Source organism: Mya arenaria, chromosome 1, assembly GCF_026914265.1.
Source record: "Mya arenaria isolate MELC-2E11 chromosome 1, ASM2691426v1".
NCBI lineage: Eukaryota > Metazoa > Mollusca > Bivalvia > Myida > Myidae > Mya > Mya arenaria.
The window spans coordinates 45,622,434-45,646,039 of record NC_069122.1 but is presented as its reverse complement, the minus strand read 5'-3'; the positions used below and the strand labels follow the sequence as shown (position 1 = coordinate 45,646,039).

General features: G+C 39.2%; 2 protein-coding genes across 3 annotated transcripts in view; one reads left to right on the top strand and one right to left on the bottom strand.

The window, feature by feature from the left end:
- The window catches only part of LOC128229395 (kinesin heavy chain-like), a 52,031-nt gene extending 51,394 nt beyond the window's left edge, over positions 1-637 (bottom strand). For both annotated transcript variants that reach the window (XM_052941299.1, XM_052941308.1), the window contains exon 1: positions 222-637. In XM_052941299.1, coding sequence (XP_052797259.1) covers positions 222-356 — 135 coding nt within the window. In that variant the 5' untranslated portion in view covers positions 357-637. The remainder of the gene's footprint in view (positions 1-221) is intronic.
- An 872-nt stretch (positions 638-1,509) lies between these two features.
- On the top strand, positions 1,510-22,914 carry LOC128227517 (uncharacterized). The gene is made up of 3 exons (XM_052938147.1): positions 1,510-1,516; positions 1,780-1,900; positions 22,098-22,914. The coding sequence occupies exons 1-3, from the start codon at positions 1,510-1,512 to the stop codon at positions 22,912-22,914; spliced, it is 945 nt and encodes a 314-aa protein (XP_052794107.1).
- Positions 22,915-23,606: the final 692 nt, after the last annotated feature.

Here is a 23,606-nt window from a genome sequence, read left to right as displayed (position 1 = left end):
TAATATACAATAGTATAAAAGTTCTCAAAAATGGTTGTATAAAATGATCACAATAAAGAAAAATTAAATGGAATCATCAGTGTTTTTTCTATACTTATCAATGATGTGATATGCAAACATGTAACTTGATCAAAAGCAAAGTATTCCTACTGAGGAAAATTTCTGTCCTTTAAAATGGTGTAAATTAACTTGAATCAAGAAACTGTGAACAACAAACTTACACCACATGATATGGTCTCGTCCGATGGAAATTTGAGGACAAATTTACTTCCAGCCTTTTCTTCTGAGCTGTTCAATGGCCGCACTCTGCAAACGACCTTGATGGTCTCATCAGATGGTGCTACAGGCTCTATCATAGTTCTATGTTAAAACTTCACTCTCTAATCAGTAAATTGGTTGAAAGAACCATGTAACGATATAATTTTCCTAGCCAGGTGTGGCTGTCAAGATTTTTCAGAACTCATTTTTACACAATTAATGTTAAATTGTTACTTAATCTAACAAATTCTTGATCTACCAGTTACAGATGCTCATGAAAAATACATTTATGCATTGATTTTTAACACCACCTTTCGACTAAATACAAAAGTATATACATAAATCGATAAAATTATGTTTCCATCATCAAAAATTCAGCCTCCTGTCCTCCATTACAACAGGGAATTGTGGGAAAATGACGTCATCGGTCAATAACATTTAACGAAGTTTTGTATCGTTGTCAGCCAGGCTACAACATACTATGTTAATATAGGGTTAATCTCACACCAGCAACGAAGGGCGATTCACTCAGTAAACGACCAGAGGTTCGTTTAGACTGTGACTAATAGCACGTGTGAATCTGTCTCTGATTCTGAATGATACGTGGTAGATTCCATTACTGGCTTTAACATCACGGGAAATGAGTGTGCTTAATCACTTTTTGTTAATACCAGTTTAAAAGCTGCACTATCCTAGACTAAGTTGAATGTTTTGGCAACTTTTTTTAAATTTTTGTCTTGAACCGAGCCAATTTATACGAACATGCATGGAAACCAGTCATATAAGACTTCTGACGAAAAATATATCTCAGATTTTTATATTTAAATTCAAAAAATGGTGTTTAATGCCTTTTTCTCAAACCGTTTGTAGCGCTTATTTAAATTAGCCATAAAAACATTAATTTTCGAACGGATATATGAAAACCTGCGATCTGATCTTTTGTCAGCAGTCTTTTATTACTGGTTTGCAGATATTGACGCAAAAATTTGGCTCATTCCAAGACATAAAATAAAATAAAAAGTTGGCGGAACGGTGGATCTGTTGGATGGGTTCACTGAATCATAGTGTATACTATCTTGTCACTAAATTTATTTTAGTCAATATCTGTTCTCACAAAGAATGAGTTTTTAGTTTGAATAGCCACAAAACAATTGTTGTTGTTATTCTCTGAGTTCTCAACAGTGTTTGTATTAATGTAATCTTTGAATTCTTTAGGCCGTATAGTTCTTTTAGGAGAAATGGTCAATGTCAATGGATGGTAAGTTCCCTTCCACCAACTTTTACATGAACTTCAACCTCAGGTGTCCGCACCTCTCTTGAAGGTTCTATAAGTCAAGGTTTTGCAACATTTCGGAGACACAGCCCTCTTGTTTTGATTTGTAGTCGCATGTAATGAATTGAGCCCGTCTGCGTTGAATGCGTTCTAGGCGGTCGATGTCACATTTTAGGAAGGAATCCCAGACGACGCTTCCATGGTCTTGTTTTGCACGGTCTAAGACATGGTGTGCGTTCTTTCTTCAGGGCATGGGGCAGTGGCGAAGGTCGCGGCGAACAAATCCCAGGGTACAGTTCACTTTCTTGCATATGTTGTTGATATGGGTTTTCCATTTAAGATCTTCATAGATGGTGATTCCATGGTCGGGTTTGTTTTTAAACTTGTTGCAACATTTGGTTGTTGATGTTGTAAAAGAAGTTGGACTTTTTCTGGATGCTTAGTATGTAGTATTTCTTGGAGATGAACTTCATGCCCCTGTCGTCCACCCAGGATTGTAGATTTTCAAAGATTTGTTGTAGTTGGTGGTGGTCAGCAATGTTGTTGATGGCTATGTATAGTAGGCAATCGTCTGCTAAAAGATTTACATGGACATGACTCTATCTGGAAGGTCGTCGATGTGGCAGAGAATGAGAAGCGGCCCAAGGACAGGGCCCTGTAGGACTCCGGATTCAGCTTGTACATTGCTCTCCTTCAACCACTACGCACACCTGTCTCTTTGTAAGAAAGTGGGCGAGCCATAACAAGGTGAAGCCTCTTATTCCGTATGCTTCAAGTTTGCTGAGGAGCTTTTGTATGGCACGGTATCAAATGCTTTACTTTGTCTAATATCGCGATGTCAACTTGTATTTTTCTTCTCATATTAGTTAAGTAGTTCATGTACGTGTTGTTACAATCAGTTGCGAAGCACAGGAGTAGCCAGATCTAAAGCCGTGGATGAGGAAAGCAAGGACATCATGCTTGTCTAGGTGGTTTAATAAGCTAACATTTGGTGGCAGACGATATGTTCTAGGATTTTAGATAACACGCATGTCAGAGAGACGGGTCGGTAGTTTTCTGCGGTATGACGAGCACCTTTTTTGCATACTGGTGCTATGTTGGCATTCCTCCAATCATCAGGCAGTTCACCGGAGTCGACGATAAAATTGAAGATATTGCAGGGGCTAGCTCCTCAGCACATGTTTGAAGGACGATGTTGGGGAGCTCATCAGGACCAGCCGCCTGGTTTGTCCCAGGTTCAGATGGTACTCAAAAAGTCGTTAACAGTTTGAATCAATGACATATTTTATGGTTTTAAACTTTAAAGAACCAAGATAGAAATTACCATTGACATAGTCTCAAAGTATGACTTTCATAACCCGAGTTAAATTGTAAATATATATATATTTGCTTAATTTCTACCAGCCCCTTGACAAAATTTCTCGAAACTTCTTAAGTCTCTTATATCAGGATTAAGCTAAGCTCACTATTTTTGTTTTTCAATCATTTGCATAATAATGTTTTACAGTTACAGTTTTTTAGTTTTTATACTAGATAAAAGTTATCTTTATGAAAATCAATATGAACCATTTTTCTTTTATCAAAGTTCAATTTAAGTATGTATTTTGACTAATTGAAACGAAGTTTCGACAAATTCGGGACATGATTAGTTCAGTAAATGGTAAAGGTCACACTTTAAAAAAAGAAAAGAATGCTGACATACCTCTAAATGACAATATTGAAACCAAATGGCATTTCACTAAAGGTTTGTGCACGTTGTTTTCTGTCACTGATAGCAACACCTCAAGGAATGTATTCATTTTTTTGTTGGGATATTCATTCTTCACAATGCTTGTATTGGACTATTGACTCGATTTTTCAATATAATAATTAGTTTTCCCTGGTCATAAAATGTTAAGTTGGCAACATCCCAACAAATATTTTTCCTTCGCAGCTAAATGTCCTCTTTTGGTATCAAAATGGACAATTTATGTATAGGATGAACCTTGACCCTGTTGTTCCATTTTTGTGTTGCCACCTTATACGTGAGGTTCTCAAACATATAATGATCTAATCTACATACAGTCTTATTGCTCATTTGTTTGAGATGTATTTAGTTTCTAACGATGACTGCATCGTATCTTTGAAAAGTATTTGCATTAGGTGCTCTGAATTGTTTCCCTCCGTCTGCAGATAGAGTTGGGATCTCTAATCATTGAAGTACTTACTCAAGTTAATGCTTACTTTGATAAGATTTACCTTTTGCGTTTTATCTTTATTAAGAATTGTTGGGTTAGGGGTGAGGTTTGTGCACATAAACTGGTTTAAACCCCCAGTAAATTTACATTTTACTGACCGTTCCAAGGCGGTACCTAACAATTCTTGATATATATATAGTATTTACGCACTGTGCTGTATAATAATATAATATGTTTTGTTGCATTTTGAAAATAAAAATACTCACGCGTTTATATACATTAATGTGATCACTATCTATACGCCATGTAATTTCAAGTATAGTGTAAATCTGTCCCAGAAAAGGAATTGAAACAAGTGTCTATGACGCTTATTTTCCAATCTTCTATTATTGTGTTTGGACATCTTTATCTTGTGTTGTTTAAAATGATGGGAATCTTTTCATACTTACAATACCAAAGGGTCCAACGTAAATTAGTTTGCGGAATTTTAAATGAGGGACATGTTCAGTGCTGAACACAATTTTTGGAGGTATTTTTGTATTATTAAAGTAAATTTTGACCTGGCATCCGGGCTCATATCACTGTTATCGCAATATAAGACCAGGCATGTAATATGAGGCTTATTTTCCAATCATATGTTGTATATTTACATGTACCTTGTGTTGTTTACAACTATTTTTCAATAGAGATGTCTAAACTAAGCCCAGTAGCCAACCAATATCAAATACCCTGTTTAAAGGGACTTAACTAAGGGCCTAACAGACATTGAACGAGAGACATCTAATAAACAAACAACACAGACAGACCATAAATGCAAACCCATAGTCTCTCACCATCAGTATGTTAGCTAAGTTGGCCTTATCCCGCTATTCAGCTTACTTCTAATAAAAGAGAAGTTGAAAGGCGTTTACATAATTTAGAATACATTGCCGTGTATCTTTTTATCAAGACCCAAGTGACATAACCGCGGCGTTGTTTAAAATATTAGTATTGTATACGAGAAATTGCTATCATATATGTATGTATTCATATGCACCTATTAATGGTTTGCTCCAACAGAGGGTGGAAGTTTGGCTAGCCCAATTTGGACAATAGAGAATAAACTTGGCCTTATCCTTGATTCCTAATGGGAGCACCTCGGTCATATTCCTTCTAATGGCGGATATGGCTATTGTGTTCCGATTCGATGGGTGAAAGCGAAAAGGTTCTACCTGCTTCTTTATTTAGAACCTTTTCACAATCACCCCTCGGATTGCTTTGATGCCTGAAGCATCTCCGACCCATAGGATTTGTACAACTTTCCCTACTCTAGTGTCGCAGTTAAGACTTTATGTGCGCTTTGTCGATACTATTTGTTTAGTTACTTAATTTAAGACTCGTACATCCATGTATTTGTAAATCAGTTAATGAAACCCTTTAAAGATATCAATATATATACGTGGCGTCTCCAACATTAATATCACAAATGCAGCTATATAGTTTTATTAGTGTCAGAATTCCGTAAGGCAACTGTACACCAGTGATATTTTTGGTGCCTTCTAAAGGCTGTTTCCCCTTGCGAAACAATGTCCATTCCGCCCCCACCCCCATAAAATATATATATATATATACTTTTTTTTCACAATTCGATAGATGCAGACTACGTTAACAAATAAAAAAGCAATGAATTCCTTGAAATATAAACAAAATCTTGACAAGACTAACTCTTTCACAGCATAATGTATGCAAAAAAAGTTAAAACATGTATATTTGCCATTATAATAGCTATTTTGGCCTGATTTTATATTTTTTCCGAAAGTCGATTTTCTTTCCAATTTCCAAGGCACAGGCTGTAAAAATAATAACGAAAACCCTGCTATAGAACATATTTGTGATTGCCATCAACATTATCTATTTGGTAATTTCTTCCTAAAAACAATAATTCAGAAATAAATGTCATAACAAAAAATCAGTATAGTTACTTTACCCCATTAAACTAGTCACTATAGAATGCTTGATATTTTCGAGAAACCCTTGACCATTTGTTTTGCATTATTTATATGAATGTAATTTTAGACAAGTAGTTTTGTTATAACTCGATTTATCTTAAAAACGATTGTGACAAAAGTTATATTCATTTATTAAAGTCACTTTCGTTGGTAACGCTGTTGCGTACAATAGTGTGACCATGAGTTGTGGGTGCAATTGAACCAAAGTACCTGGAGATAACCCACTTGTCCGGCTTGGTGACGCCATAACCAAACTCACATACGCCTGTGCCGAGAATCGAACCTAGGACGACTTGTGGAAAGCCAATGCGCTAACAATAACGCTAACCGGACATTCTATATAATTAAATGACCTACACATCTGACATTACGTACAATAACGTACAGCGTTAATACTATAATGTACAGCGTTAATACTATGGGATACTGATTTATGAACACCCCTTTTGATTTTTAATTGAATTCGAACAACATACATTGTCATATATCTGTGATCCCAAATCAAAACAAATAAAAATTGCAGACAGATTAAACGTAGAGAATACTGATACAATAAAGCACCAGTCAATTGTATCCCCCACCCACGCCGGGGACTTTGACTTTCGGTCCAGCCAATCCCTGGTAAAATCCATGTCCTGCGGGGATAAACTGCTGGTAAAATCCCGCCAAATGCCCTCGCATCCTGGGGCATCCTAGGTAAGGCACATTCTCCGCTTTTTATTCGGCGCGAAAACAAAACCACCGTATTCACTCGGCACTGCGGGGCCACCTAGAAGGTAAAACCACGGCCCATTTTCTCCGCTATCCCCGGTATACACCCGGACCTGGGGGGGGGGGGGGTGTTTACAATTGGCTGATGCTTAACAAACACAATAACAAAACGCTCTTTTAACACAATCTTTTATAGTATCATTGTTTTAAAACCTCTTTAACGAAAACCATTACCACGATACATATATGTAAATCAAAACAAACATGAGCCAATTTATAAGCAAAACAGTCAGAAAGGTTACAGCCTGTTTTAAAAAAGTAGATATTGAGCGATAATACCAGTTCATAAACACAAAGCTTTCATGCAGGCTACTAGACGTGTAAACTGGTTTACTGCGGGCGTTTTTATTGGTACACTAGTTTTGGTTTTATATTGGTTTCTCGAACTGTGTATTTGTTGTTGTCACAGTTTTAAATAAAATGAATACCAGTTTTATCGTTTGTTTTACAAAAACCGAAACTGGTTTTGAAACAATCGAAACCTCCTCCGTAGGCAGTTTTGACGGTTCGTTCCATCCGAAAACTAGTTTTCTTTTGAAAAACAACATGGCGGACAGTGATTTAACACGTGTGTTGAAAAACCATTTAGATAAAACAGGCAAACGATCATCTGTGTAATAATTGTTTTGAAGAAATTTAGAAATAATGGCTACATGCAGGAGCTCCACCATGTTTTACATAAAACCGTACATTTGTAGCTTGAAGCAACAATTTCGAAACAGGTTTTTAAACCACTGAAAGCATTGAAACCAAAACTGCAACCAATTTGGTATCAACAAAAGCGCCCGGAGTAGCTTATTATCGATAAAACCAATGCATACCTCGTTTCACGTTACCGTGATTGGGTCTTTGTGTACAACATAGTTTTATAAAGTCTTAACAATATGCTTTCTGATCAAGTTCATTCAATTTATAGAGTTTATATATAGAACAGTGCATATAATAGTTTATGACAACTGTATTAAAATTATGAAACTTAACTTAGTTTATTATAAGAGTTTACACTTATAGTTCAGTTGTATGTAAAATAGCTTGTCTTTAATAAATCGATTCTAAAGTAAACTATAAACTCATTCAATAATTTGTTTGTAAGCACCTATTACATGGCAATCAAGCAAATACATATCATATCTTCTCAAAACTTAAAAGTCCCAAAAATTAAAACACGCCGCAGTTTACAAAAGCGTCGTTAAACAGGGAGTGTCACAATCAGAGGAGACGCATTTTATTATTATGTTTGACCAAGCTCATCAGTTAAAGAGATTCGAGCAACAATAATGTCCACAGTTTTTGCTCATCCAACTTTGGTACTTCGGGTCGGTGCATGCGTCAGGATAGTAGAGTGTGCAGTTGGTATGATCAGGTTCAAAAGTACAGGAGGAGCATGTCAATCGACAGTGTCTTGCGGCCCAGGTTGAATACCTTTCATTGCAGAGATCGATCCATTTTCCGTAGTGTTTATACTGTGAACACAAATCGTCGTCGTCCTGTACACAAACGCCGCATGATTTTCTGCAATTGTGTTCAGCCCATATAGAATAACGGCCATGACAAATATCGTCACCATAAGTGTACTTACAATGGTCAATGTCATCAGTACACGTGGTACTTTTCATGCAAGGTCCGTGATTACAGTTCACCATGTATCTTGGTTTCTTCTCCTCGTCACAAGTGTCAATGGGTAACACAACAGATGTAGCGGCTTCGACGCAAATGTAAGCTCTATACTTAAAGCCCTCGCTACAAGTCTTTGAGCACGCTGACTCGTTATGTATTTGCCATTTCCAGCATAGACCAAGATCACACAACATTTGATCGGCAGGTCTTCTTTCACTGGCACACAAAACGTCCTGCACAACGTGATGTTCTCCATCTTGGAATTGCAAACAGTTAATATCCCTCGTTTTTAGTCCATGGCCACATGAAACCGAGCATTCACTCCAGTTTCCAGTTGACCATCTGCATGGACAGGCGTGCTCATTGCAAGGGGTAGGTTCCTCATTCGGTTTTGTGCGGAGGTCACAGAGGTAATCTTCCGCTTGAATATATAACAACAGATGATCCAAGCACATAAATTCGTGTTTCCGTAGACCCCCGCCACATGATCTTGAACACTGGCCTACGAATTCCCCCCAGTAGTACCTGGAGGTAACATTATTGTCCTTGACATGATACTTAACGCTTACGGTAAACACATTGCTATCATTCGCTGAAGACCTGGCCTGCGCAACTATTAGGAAATTGTCCAATAAGGGTCCGTTGATTCTTATCGATTCAAAATATGGCCTGTATATTAGTCGTACTCCATGTGTATCAATTAAAGTCTCTTTTTGTACGTTTCTTGAATCAAACAAAGTGATATTGTTAACTTTGATGCCAAGATAAACATCGGTGTTATTCTGCTCTATCAAAACGTCGGTGCTGCCCTGTGGCACAATTGTTACTGCCTGGAACCCATTTTGGTAGCTTGTAAGTTTATGTGCGACAGTAAATATTACTTGACGGCAGGTCTTACCATTACCATTACACACTCCACATGAATCGTAACTATAATTCGACCCCAACACACCATCGCAACCAAACGATCTACAAACACCTGCTATGCATCTACTGAATTGGTTAAAGTCCAAGTGTTTGCATATCCGGCCATTAGGATATGGTAGTTTTACAGCATAGTTTGGTTTGTCAGAATGATTCGTTTTGCAAACATATTTACAGCCGTCATCTCCCATCAATTGAAAAGGGTTTTGACGCATGTGCCACTGCCCTTTAGCAGAATACGGAAATGTCTTGTTCAATTTCTGACATAAATCTCCTACTTCCGGTGCATAATTACAAGGAACGACGTTGCATAATTTAGCAATGAATTTCGGACCGGAACATTCACGCCCACCGTACTGCGGCACTGGATTATAACAATAACGATACTTGAATTTGACACCACCTCCGCATGTTGCCGTGCACGAGGTAAAAGTTTCGTCCCATTTCGACCAACCACCATGAACAGGTGCAGTGTTAAACGTTTCATTCATTTGGACACACGACCCTCTGAAGCACCATGATCTCGTGTTGTTGCAGTCAGTGCCATCCATAACGGGTTGCGATGCACAAAAACCGCCACCGTTGAAAAAACAGCAAAGGTGTTTACATGGATACTGCCTTGATGATATTATCGATTTTGCGCTTTTATCAAACAATAATTGACATTGGTCATTTGCCGTATATATCACGCCGGGTAATTTGGTGTAACGGATTAAAGTTCCGGAACGTGGATTGTTTCTTAGACAACTTAAACTCCGAAGTGCTTCGTGCAGTTGTGACGCACTGCAAACTGACCAAGTAAATCCTTCATCACCACTGATTCTCCCCGATGACATTACATGTATAGGTGTACAGTTATTGTTCCCATTGCCGTCATGGGTCATACCAAGTAAGTGGCCAATGACATGCGCTAAAGATATTCCAAACACTGGACCCGTATCTCGCACAATACCGCACTTCTCGTTTTTCGAACAAGCCCCACCCACATTAGCCACACCGGTAGTTGAGCGGACGCCTTTGTGCTCTAAATCCAGCCTTGTAAGCATAATAGTAACATCTGTTGTTTGCAATGTTTGGTGTCGGCTTTGGAATTGACACATGCTAGACAGTGTTCTACTTGCGTTTGCTGAGGTGTCCACATCAAATCCATTGTTGGACTTAAATATAACCAACTCTTTCAACACCAGTTCAATGTCAGTTCCTATTGACGGGTCTGCGTAAAGTCTCGACGCGATATTAAAACCTGTGAAAACGTACTCCGTAATTTTTTCTCCATGATATCGGTACATAGTTGGGTCAACTATGATTCCGGCTTCTATAAATCTGCGTGGCGCATCTCGTTTTTTTCGCGGAAGTACAACATGGGTAAATACAGGTGATCCGTCCGTCTTGCAAACTTGTTTTTCACTCTGGTCTAAGCGATAGACGATATGGTTTGCAACATCGGAAGAACTTTCATTGTTGCGCAATGGATGTATAACAAAACTCGTGTTTCCATAACTGATCAGTCCTCTTAGACCACCGCATACATTAGCCGCCACCCAGGAGTCATTCTGGTCGTTGGTATTTCCGGTGTAAAAACAATCAATATTAAAGTCGGAGCATGGATGAACTGTTAGGGCGTTATTCTCATCGAGTTCTCGTATGATGCACTCGTCTGTGAACATTTCCGGGTTTTGCTGTAAGTATAGAAGGAACGTTTCATTATTTTTTGTCATTTGAAACACGCGTTGATTCGGTGGGCGTTTTCGAAATTGTTTTAAATCGGCTGTATTTTCATCATTTAACTCTTCCACTTTGACGTGACTATAGTCTGGAAAAAGATGCGTAGAATTAGTTCCAAAGATCTTCATACGCTGGTGAACGTCAAGGATATCGGTGACATGGACTCCAGTTGTAGCACAGGCGAGTACAGAAAACATCCAAACATGTTTTGTTACCGACCCCATTGTGGTTTGGCGTTCGCGATCCCGATCGTTTGAATATATACCACTGTCGAGTCTTATGACTAACGTTAAATAACAATCAGTAGGGTCTAAATATGTCCGTGTTCCAACAAAACAAACATATGCTGGGAACATTAATTACTACTTTTTAACTACCCATGTGGCAAAACTTTAAATGCCATTTATTTGCATGGTTCTTTAAGTACATCACATGAATGCATGCGGCTGAAAAAGGAATCAATGTTTTGATCAATTGGGAGGCAAGATGTTTGTATTGTGCTTTAGGTTCAGGGGTGAAATAAAAATTAGACGAAACATAGAGGTTTGTTTATAGAAAGTGTTAACCACTTAAATCAATTTCATAGCAAAACTGTTCCTCAGATAAGATTCAAATGGAACAAATGAACTCTTAAAAGAAAGAAAACATAGTTATAACATCTAGCTTTCATTTTGGCAATGTTATCTTAACCAAGTCGTTTGTCAGGTCGGTTGCTAAATCGGTTGTTAAGTCGGGTTTTATGGTTTAAAGGATTTGGATAAAAACGTAACCATTGATCAATTACAAAATCACCGATTTCAGCTAAAAACCAAGACCACATGACGTAACATTGTACTTCATGAATCCAATAAAAAGCCGAAATAAATATAACTTTGGAACAAAATCCCATTATCGTCAGAAGGACGAATTAGGCACATATTTATGTGTATGAATGTATCATTATGTCTCCCCAAAAGACAAACCGACCAAAAACGTCATATTTCATCCAATACGAGGGCTTTTCGGAAATCCTTGAGATTATGAGCGTGTATCTTTGTACCAGCATATAGCAATAGACAATGACGTTTATCTTGTTGTAGATACATCATTCAAGTTTTATATAGCTGATTTTCTTTTTTAGCTTAAATGCATAGCGATGGACATAATAGTTACTACGACAACCACTAAGGCGTTTTACGGAGAACTTAAAAATAACAATACCTAAATAAGAATAACACTTAACAAGTACAGTCACCGTTGGTTATTATGTAATATATCACAAATAAGTGAATTCAAATGTTAAAATAATGTTTGCCATAAGTTTTTACGTCTTCGGACGGTCAGCAACTTCGATAATTTAAAACGAAGTGACAAATGTCGTCTGCGCACGCACGGATAATACAACTGTCATTTATTTTTGCTAGCATTTGAATAACTCCAAAATTGATTGTCGGCTTTTGTTCATGCAAAATGTTGACATGTTAATGCATCGCTGTGTCGATTGAACAAAGCAACTGAGCGACTTACGAATAATAAATTGCGACCTGGAAGTCTGTCATCGTGTCATCTGGTCAGAATATTTCAGAGAGTAAATAAATACCTAGTATTAGAACACAAAAACTAAGTCACACATATATAGACAGGTCAACTTCACCCTAGCAGTCCCTTTTGTTTTGACACTTGTTCTGTCCACGTAATTGTCATTGTCGTTAAGTCCATGTAATCTTCATGTATGTACACTGTTCTGAATGGGACGATGTCTTAAAGAGGTTTTATATATTTAATTTACAATTTCATTGGTCGATATTTACATTTTCACCGCACCAGACCAACTTTCTATTTCCTCTACGGATTCATTACCGGTACGTCAAACTGAAATGTTTGGCGGTTACTTTCAATTTGTTAAATAACACTAAGTGTATCACTAAATTGTTTTATATTTAAAGTATAGTTTAGTGTATCGTCTCATATCCTGGTGAGTTGTTTAATGTCATTACATAGTTAAAGATTAGTCATTTGTATTAAATAATATCTAAATAATTAAACACATTTGTATTTCTATTATGTTCCATTACACGGGCGTGGTTATTATATTGTACCCTGTGTTATGTCTTTTTAACATTTGTTTTGTGTTGTATTTAAATACATTTTATGTTTATAGTTTGTTATAATATATGATATGTTAATAGTATTTTTACCCACAATATAAACTGAAGAACTCCAATAAGTGTTATTGTAATGTATCAACTCCTACAAATTGGCTCCCCGACAAGAATTTCCAGTGGGCCAGGATATTGTTCATCCAAGTTATTTGCATATTTATATGTTATGAACTCGCTCCTAAATTCGACACCTAGCCTACCGACCGTACCATTTCATAAGCTTTCAGAAAATGTGCGTACTTTCTTTCAGAACGTTTTACTTTTTGAGAACATTCAAACAATATTTTCCCAACACGGCATTCCAACGTACACACATTTGAGCATTTTTTATGAAATCGTCCCAAAATACCGTAAGTATTCGTTGCAAATGGTTTGAAGTGACCTTTTCGATGTAAAAGAAGAGTATGTTTTAGATGTTTTTAATTGCAGGATTTTAAAAGAAAACGTGAAAACGTGTTACTGTAGAAACGCCAACGTGAACACTCGTGAAATGTTTTGTTATGTTATGTCAACGTACACACTTCTAACATTTTATGGAGCAATTTTTAACTTGGCAAAATGATATTTATATTTTAACGTTTTTTGATCTACTGAAATATACTATAACATTGTTTGAACAATTATGATAGCAGTGGCATAGACACTGCGTAGATTTGGCCGTATCATGCAAAACCATGTGTTGTCTTTCGTCTGGAGCTACAATATGTGTTTAAAATCCAATCGCTTACAAGGGATTTACAAGGAGCAGTTCGGTATCATCCCGCTTCAGGTGTAGGGCAGGTGTACGGCACTGACTTCCTTGGGCACTGAGCCAGAGGCATCAGCACAAACACTGTCGTCCTCGTCACGAACTGCTTTAGCTCAGGTTATCTTTCATGTTAAGAGTTTAAGTTTTTTTTAAAAGAGAAACGAAATTAATGTTGTAGCCTTGGTTGCGTTGACATCAGGGTTGTACAGAATTGTATTACTGTCATTACGCTGAGACCGTTTCAGGCATTCAAATGGAACTTGCTAATAAGTTTGCCATGGACAATACGTCAATAACAAGCAAAAATCCGCACATTACTTTTCAAAACGTTGTGTCATACCCCTGTTGTCAGACCTAATTAAACAAACGACGTTGTTGTTTGCTCTAGGGCATGCATTGTTTATTATGCAGTCGTAAGCAGAAGCCTGGAGCGACAGTATAAGTTTCGTTACCCTGTCATTAACCCGACCTTCAATGAGCAGTTCGGTATCTTCGCCCTTCGAGTGTAGGGTACTGACAGAGGCATCAGCGCAAACAATGTCGGCCTCAGCAACTGCTCTTTCTCAATGTGTCTGTCATGTAAAGCTATTATGATTTTCGAGAAACACTAGTGGATCCAAGGGGTGGCGAGCTTTCAATAAAGCCGAAAAATAGAAAAGAAATACGCCCAAAACGCACCATTTCGGACTAGAAATTGTTAAAACTTTCTTGAGGAGTACCTCCCTCCCCCCCCCCCCCCCCAAAAAAAAAACAAAAAAAAACAACAACTCCTGTCAACACTTTAGACCAAATTAATTTTGGTTCCGAGTGAGGGGCGCAAGTGAAAAGGTTACGCCCCAGAGTTACGCCCCCTCTAGCACCAAATCCTCGATCGGCTCCTCAGAAAGGCAATCCAGATAATTAGTATGGCCTTGGTTGCTGAATACTGAAACGCAACCACGACATATCTAAATGAAATTATCATTTGATTATGTTTCTTTGATAACATACTTTTGTTTTTATTTTCAAAAATTTAATTTATGGAAAAACTGATTTTTATATCAGTTTTTTGCTCGACTAATCGAAGAATAAGAAGGGCTATACTACTCGCCCCAGCGTCGGCGTCGGCGTCCGGTTAAATAAATTGAATTAATACTTCACACAATTGTTCAGGGCCATCACATAATGAGGTTAGATAACTCCATATTATCCTTTATACAAATTATGATCCCTGATTGACTATGGAACTTAGGTTAAAGTTTTAGGGCAGGTTGGGATATTTATTAATAACCCTTTGTTCAATTGACTTATTACTTCATACAGTTGTTCAGGACCATCACACAATGAGGTTACATAACTCCATATTGTCCTTAATAAGAGTTATGGCCCCTGATTGACTTAGGTTAAAGTTTTAGGGCACGTTAAAGTTTTAGGGCAAGTTGGGATTTTCACTTACAAGTCCAATACCCTTCATTCAATTGACTTAATACTTCACACAATTATTCAGGACCGTCACACAATGAGGTTACATAACTCCATATTATCCTTTATACAACTTATGGCCCCTGATTGACTTAGGTAAAAGTTGAGGACAGGTTAAAGTTTAAGCACAAGTTGGGATTTTATTAAAAAAAACTTCTATACCCTTCATTCAATGCACTTAATGCTTCGCACAATTAATGATGACCATCTCACAATAAGGTCACATAACTCTATTTCAACCCTAAAAACAAATTATGGCCCTTGGTTTTTTTTCTTTTAATTTCTTTTGACAGGCACATTTTAATATTCTTAACCACATTTTCATAAAAGGAAAACAAGTTATTTGAATGACTTGTGTCATTGTTCGGGCGGGCTGGTGGGAGGGCAGCTTCAACGTCACCTTATGTATCAAATAAATTTAGCTAGGTTTGACATAAAGATACCAAACTTGGTATATACGAAGTGTTAATGTAGACCTTTAATGGGAACGCATTTGAGGCCCCTAGGATCAAGGTCAAGGTTACTATTGATAGAAAAAGGGTTGGTATTTAATAACATCAGTAAGAGTCTACATAATTATTATGATCTAACTTGGTATATAGGAAGAGTTTATAGAGGCCTTTCATGAGGTTGTGTTTTGGGCCCCGAGAGTTATGGTCTAGGTCAAGGTCACTTTGCTAAAAATAGAAATATGGTTAGTACTGAATAACTCAAGTAAGGGTTGACATAGTGTTACAAAACTTGTTATAAAGGACAAGTTTATGCAGAGCTTTCATTGAATTGCCTTTTGGCCCCCTAGGGTCAAGGTCACTGTTCTTCAAATAGATTACTGTTTTTGTTATGGTTGACATACTGTGACCAAACTTGATACGTAGGAAGAGTTTATGGAGGACTTCCATGGGATTGTGTTTGGGGCCCTTAGGATCTGGTTTTGTCACATCGCGATTCTTGTTCACTTTTTAATTTGATTGTTTTATTGCTTTTGACAGGCTTATAATTTAAACATCGTTATTGTATTCACTTCTTAAAGTATATGTGTCAGGTGTTGTTCATGTATACGTGCCTTTATGTGTTTGATGTTGTCTGTTCTGTGTGTATGTGTCAGGTAATGCTCATGTATACGTGCCTTTATGTGTTTGATGTTGTCTGTTCTGTGTGTATGTGTCAGGTGTTGTTCATGTATACGTGCCTTTATGTGTTTGATGTTGTCTGTTCTGTGTGTATGTGTCATGTATACGTGCCTTTATGTGTTTGATGTTGTCTGTTTTGTGTGTATGTGTCAGGTGTTGTTCATGTATACGTGCCTTTATTTGTTTGATGTTGTCGATTCTGTGTACATGTGTCAGGTAATGCTCATGTATACGTGCCTTTATGTGTTTGATGTTGTCTGTTCTGTGTATATGTGTCATGTAATGCCCATGTAAACGTGCCTTTATGTGATTGATGTTGTCTGTTCTGTGTGTATGTGTCAGGTGTTGTTCATGTATACGTGCCTTTATGTCTTTGATGTTGTCTGTTCTGTGTGTATGTGTCAGGTAATGTTCATGTATACGTGCCTTTATGTGTTTGATGTTGTCTGTTCTGTGTGTATGTGTCAGATGTTGTTCATGTATACGTGCCTTTATGTGTTTGATGTTGTCTGTTCTGTGTGTATGTGTCAGGTAATGCTCATGTATACGTGCCTTTATGTGTTTGATGTTGTCTGTTCTGTGTGTATGTGTCAGGTAATGCTCATGTATACGTGCCATTATGTGTTTGATGTTGTCTGTTCTGTGTGTATGTGTCAGGTAATGCTCATGTAAACGTGCCTTTATGTGTTTGATGTTGTCTGTTCTGTGTATATGTGTCAGGTGTTGTTCATGTATACGTGCCTTTATTTGTTTGATGTTGTCTGTTCTGTGTGTATGTGTCAGGTAATGCTCATGTATACGTGCTTTTATGTACTTGATGTTGTCTGTTCTGTGTGTATGTGTCAGGTGTTCTTCATTTATACGTGCCTTTATGTGTTTGATGTTGTCTGTTCTGTGTGTATGTGTCAGGTGTTGTTCATGTATACGTGCCTTTATGTGTTTGATGTTGTCTGTTCTGTGTATATGTGTCAGGTAATGCTCATGTATACGTGCCTTTATGTGTTTGATGTTGTCTGTTTTGTGTGTATGTGTCAGGTGTTGTTCATGTATACGTGCCTTTATTTGTTTGATGTTGTCTGTTCTGTGTGTATGTGTCAAGTAATGCTCATGTGTACGTGCCTTTATGTGTTTGATGTTGTCTGTTCTGTGTGTATGTGTCAGGTAATGCTCATGTTTACGTGCCTTTATGTGTTTGATGTTGTCTGTTTTGTGTGTATGTGTCAGGTAATGCTCATGTTTACGTGCCTTTATGTGTTTGATGTTGTCTGTTCTGTGTGTATGTGTCAGGTGTTCTTCATGTATACGTGCCTTTATTTGTTTGCTGTTGTCTGTTCTGTGTGTATGTGTCAGGTAATGCTCATGTATACGTGCCTTTATGTGTTTGATGTTGTCTGTTCTGTGTGTATGGGTCAGGTAATGCTCATGTTTACGTGCCTTTATGTGTTTGATGTTGTCTGTTTTGTGTGTATGTGTCAGGTAATGCTCATGTATACGTGCCTTTATGTGTTTGATGTTGTCTGTTCTGTGTGTATGTGTCAGGTAATGCTCATGTATACGTGCCTTTAAGTGTTTGATGTTGTCGATTCTGTGTATATGTGTCAGGTAATCCTCATGTATACGTGCCTTTATGTGTTTGATGTTGTCGATTCTGTGTATATGTGTCAGGTAATGCTCATGAATACGTGCCTTTATGTGTTTGATGTTTTCTGTTCTGTGTGTATGTGTCAGGTGTTGCTCATGTATACGTGCCTTTATGTGTTTGATGTTGTCGATTCTGTGTATATGTGTCAGGTTATGCTCATGAATAAGTGCCTTTATGTGTTTAATGTTGTCTGTTCTGTGTGTATGTGTCAGGTAATGCTCATGTATACGTGCCTTTATGTGTTTGATGTTGTCTGTCCTGTGTGTTTGTGTCAGGTAATGCTCATGTAAACGTGCCTTTATGTGTTTGATGTTGTCTGTTCTGTGTGTATGTGTCAGGTAATGCTCATGTATATGTGCCTTTATGTGTTTGATGTTGTCTGTTCTGTGTGTATGTGTCAGGTGTTGTTCATTTATACGTGCCTTTATGTGTTTGATGTTGTCTGTTCTGTGTGTATGTGTCAGGTGTTGTTCATGTATACGTGCCTTTATGTGTTTGATGTTGTCTGTTCTGTGTGTATGTGTCAGGTGTTGTTCATGTATACGTGCCTTTATGTGTTTGATGTTGTCTGTTCTGTGTATATGTGTCAGGTAATGCTCATGTATACGTGCCTTTATGTGTTTGATGTTGTCTGTTTTGTGTGTATGTGTCAGGTGTTGTTCATGTATACGTGCCTTTATTTGTTTGATGTTGTCTGTTCTGTGTGTATGTGTCAGGTTATGCTCATGTATACGTGCCATTATGTGTTTGATGTTGTCTGTTCTGTGTGTATGGGTCAGGTAATGCTCATGTTTACGTGCCTTTATGTGTTTGATGGTGTCTGTTTTGTGTGTATGTGTCAGGTAATGCTCATGTATACGTGCCTTTATGTGTTTGATGTTGTCTGTTCTGTGTGTATGTGTCAGGTAATCCTCATGTATACGTGCCTTTATGTGTTTAATGTTGTCGATTCTGTGTATATGTGTCAGGTAATGCTCATGAATACGTGCCTTTATGTGTTTGATGTTGTCTGTTCTGTGTGTATGTGTCAGGTAATGCTCATGTATACGTGCCTTTATGTGTTTGATGTTGTCGATTCTTTGTATATGTGTCAGGTAATGCTCATGTATACGTGCCTTTATGTGTTTGATGTTGTCGATTCTGTGTATATGTGTCAGGTTATGCTCATGAATAAGTGCCTTTATGTGTTTGATGTTGTCTGTTCTGTGTGTATGTGTCAGGTAATGCTCATGTATAAGTGCCTTTATTTGTTTGATGTTGTCGATTCTGTGTATATGTGTCAGGTAATGCTCATGTATACGTGCCTTTATGTGTTTGATGTTGTCTGTTCTGTGTGTATGTGTCAGGTAATGCTCATGTATAAGTGCCTTTATGTGTTTGATGTTGTCTGTCCTGTGTGTTTGTGTCAGGTAATGCTCATGTATACGTGCCTTTATGTGTTTGATGTTGTCTGTTCTGTGTATATGTGTCAGGTAATGCTCATGTATACGTGCCTTTATGTGTTTGATGTTGTCTGTTCTGTGTGTATGTGTCAGGTAATGCTCATGTATACGTGCCTTTATGTGTTTGATGTTGTCGATTCTTTGTATATGTGTCAGGTAATGCTCATGTATACGTGCCTTTATGTGTTTGATGTTGTCGATTCTGTGTATATGTGTCAGGTTATGCTCATGAATAAGTGCCTTTATGTGTTTGATGTTGTCTGTTCTGTGTGTATGTGTCAGGTAATGCTCATGAATACGTGCCTTTATGTGTTTGATGTTGTCTGTTCTGTGTGTATGTGTCAGGTAATGCTCATGTATACGTGCCTTTATGTGTTTGATGTTGTCGATTCTTTGTATATGTGTCAGGTAATGCTCATGTATACGTGCCTTTATGTGTTTGATGTTGTCGATTCTGTGTATATGTGTCAGGTTATGCTCATGAATAAGTGCCTTTATGTGTTTGATGTTGTCTGTTCTGTGTGTATGTGTCAGGTAATGCTCATGTATAAGTGCCTTTATTTGTTTGATGTTGTCGATTCTTTGTATATGTGTCAGGTAATGCTCATGTATACGTGCCTTTATGTGTTTGATGTTGTCGATTCTGTGTATATGTGTCAGGTTATGCTCATGAATAAGTGCCTTTATGTGTTTGATGTTGTCTGTTCTGTGTGTATGTGTCAGGTAATGCTCATGTATAAGTGCCTTTATGTGTTTGATGTTGTCGATTCTGTGTATATGTGTCAGGTAATGCTCATGTATACGTGCCTTTATGTGTTTGATGTTGTCTGTTCTGTGTGTATGTGTCAGGTAATGCTCATGTATAAGTGCCTTTATGTGTTTGATGTTGTCTGTTCTGTGTGTATGTGTCAGATAATGCTCATGATTACCTGCCTTTATTTGTTTGATGTCTGTTCTGTGTGTTAGTGTCAGGTGCTGTTCATGTATACGTGGCTTTATTTGTTTGTTATATCCTATATTTGTGTCAGGTATTTTCATGTATGTACGTGACTTTATATACTTGTTGTTGTCTGTTCTGTTTTCACCCTAGTGGGTTAGAATCCACCACCTCTTTGATGAAAGGCGGACACCCAAACCACTTGACTTCTCTAACCCTGATGGGAATCGAACCCACATCATCCTGGGAGGACAAATATACCAGGAAACCACTCTCGCAGTATTTGGAACAAACTCACAACTTTTTGGACGACGGGCGGACATATATAAAGCTTGAACACTGTCATCCTCTTGGGGTCGAACCCACAACATCTCATATGAAAGGCGAAAACTTAAACCAGACGAACCTTATCATCCTGGTGTTAATCGACCAAAGCCTCTTTGAAGAGAGGGAGACACCATAAACACTACACCACTCTCATCAAGGTGTGGAACCAACACACTATCCCTAAAACCGATTCTAACCTAAGACCCACTATCACCATACACCATATGCACACTCACCACGAGACACACTTTTATTCTAAGACCCATTCTCACCCACTTACACCCCAAAACAAACTCTTTCGATAAGACCAACTATCACCCTAACACCCGAACTCTCCCTCAGACCCACTTTAACCCTAACACCCACTATCACCCTATGACCTAGTCTCACCCTTTGAACACATTTCACCCTAAGACTCTCACGCTAAGACCTACTATATCCGTAACATTTTCTCTTACCCTTAGCTCCGATCACATCCTCAAACATACTCTTACCCTATCAGTCCCTATTACCACAAGACCCTCACGTACCCCAAGACCCACCCTAACGCTATATAATACTCACAACCTAACACTCTTACCCTTAGATCTTTCATCATAAGATCCAACCTCAGCCTAAGACCGACTTTCACCCTAAGGCCCGCTCTCACCCTAAGACCCAATCTTACCTTTAGACCGTCTCTCAGCTTAAGAGTTGAACTCATCCTAGGGCTCACTCTCACCCTTAGACCTTCTCTCAGCTTAAGAGCTACTCTCACCCTAAGACCCACTCTCACCCTTAGACCGTCTCTCAGCTTAAGAGCTACTCTCACCCTAAGACCCACTCTCACCCTTAGACCGCCTCTCAGCTTAAGAGCTCCTCTCACCCTAAGACCCACTCTCACCCTAAGACCCACCCTCAACCTTAGACCGTCTTTCAGCTTAAGAGCTATACTCACCCTAAGGCCCACTCTCACCCTCAGACCTACTCTCACCCTAAGAGCCACTCTCACCCTAAGAGCTACTCTCACCATAAGACCCATTCTCACCCTAAGACCCACTATCACACTTAGACGCACTCTCACCCTTAGATCCACTCTCACCCTAAGGGCCACTCTCACCCTTAGGCTCACTCTCACCTTTAGACCCACTCTCACCCTAAGAGCTACTCTTATTCTAAGACCCACTATGATCCTTAGACCCACTCTTCCCCTAAAGGCCACTCTCACCCTAAGACCCACTCTCACCATAAGGGCCACTCTCACCCTTAGACCCACTCTCCCCCTAAAGGCCACTTTCACCCTAAGACCCACTCCCACCTTAGACCCACTCTCACCCTAAGACCCACTCTCACCCTTAGATCAATTCTCACCCTAAGACCCACTCTCACCCTAAGACCCACTCTCACCCTTAGACCCACTATCACCCTAAAACCCACTCTCACCCTAAGAGCTACTCTTACCCTAAGGGCCACTCTCACCATAAGACCCACTCTCAGACTTAGACCCATTCTCACCCTTAGATCCACTCTCACCTAAAGACCCACTCTCATCCTAAGGGCCACTCTCACCCTTAGATCCAGTCTCACCCTAAGGGCCACTCTCACCCTAGGACCCACTCTCACCATAAGACCCACTTTGACCATAAGACCGACACTCACCATCAGACCCACTCTCACAATTAGACCTTCTCTCACCCTTAGACCTACTTTCACCCTTAGATTTTCTCTCACCATTAGATCCACTCTCACCCTTAGACACACTCTCACCATTAGATCCACTCTCACACTTAGACCCACTCTCGACATAAGACCCACTCTCACCCTTAGATCCACTCTCACCATCAGATCCACTCTCACCATCAAACCCATTCTCACCCTTAGAACCACTCTCTCCCTTAGACACACTCTCACCCTTAGATCCACTCTCACCCTTAGACCCACTCTCACCATAAAACCCACTCTCACCATAAGACCCACCCTAACTCTTAGACCCACTCTCACCCTTAGACCCACTCTCACCCTAAGATCCACTCTCACCCTTAGATCCACTCTCACCATCAGACCCACTCTCACCATCAAACCCATTCTCACCCTTAGAACCACTCTCTCCCTTAGACACACTCTCACCCTTAGATCCACTCTCACCCTTAGATCCATTCTCACCTTTAGAACCACTCTCACCATAAAACCCACTCTCACCATAAGACCCACCCTCACCGTTAGACCCACTCTCACCCTTAGACCCACTCTCAACATAAGACCCACTCTCACCATAAGACCCACTCTCACCCTTGTCCCAATCTCTCCCTTAGACACACTCTCACCCTTAGATCCACTAGATCCACTCTCACACTTAGACCCACTCTCGACATAAGACCCACTCTCACCATAAGACCCACTCTCACCCTTAGATCCACAAGATCCACTCTCACACTTAGACCCACTCTCGAATTAAGACCCACTCTCACCATAAGACCCACTCTCACCCTTAGACCCATTCTCACCCTAAGACCCACTCACCCTTAGATCCACTCTCACCTAAAGACCCACTCTCACCCTAAGGGCCACTCTCACCCTTAGATCCAGTCTCACCCTAAGGGCCACTCTCACCCTAGGACCCACTCTCACCATAAGACCCACTTTGACCATAAGACCGACACTCACCATCAGACCCACTCTCACAATTAGACCTTCTCTCACCCTTAGACCTACTTTCACCCTTAGATTTTCTCTCACCATTAGATCCACTCTCACCCTTAGACACACTCTCACCATTAGATCCACTCTCACACTTAGACCCACTCTCGACATAAGACCCACTCTCACCATAAGACCCACTCTCACCCTTAGACCCACTCTCACCCTAAGATCCACTCTCACCCTTAGATCCACTCTCACCATCAGATCCACTCTCACCATCAAACCCATTCTCACCCTTAGAACCACTCTCTCCCTTAGACACAGTCTCACCCTTAGATCCACTCTCACCCTTAGACCCACTCTCACCATAAAACCCACTCTCACCATAAGACCCACCCTAACTCTTAGACCCACTCTCACCCTTAG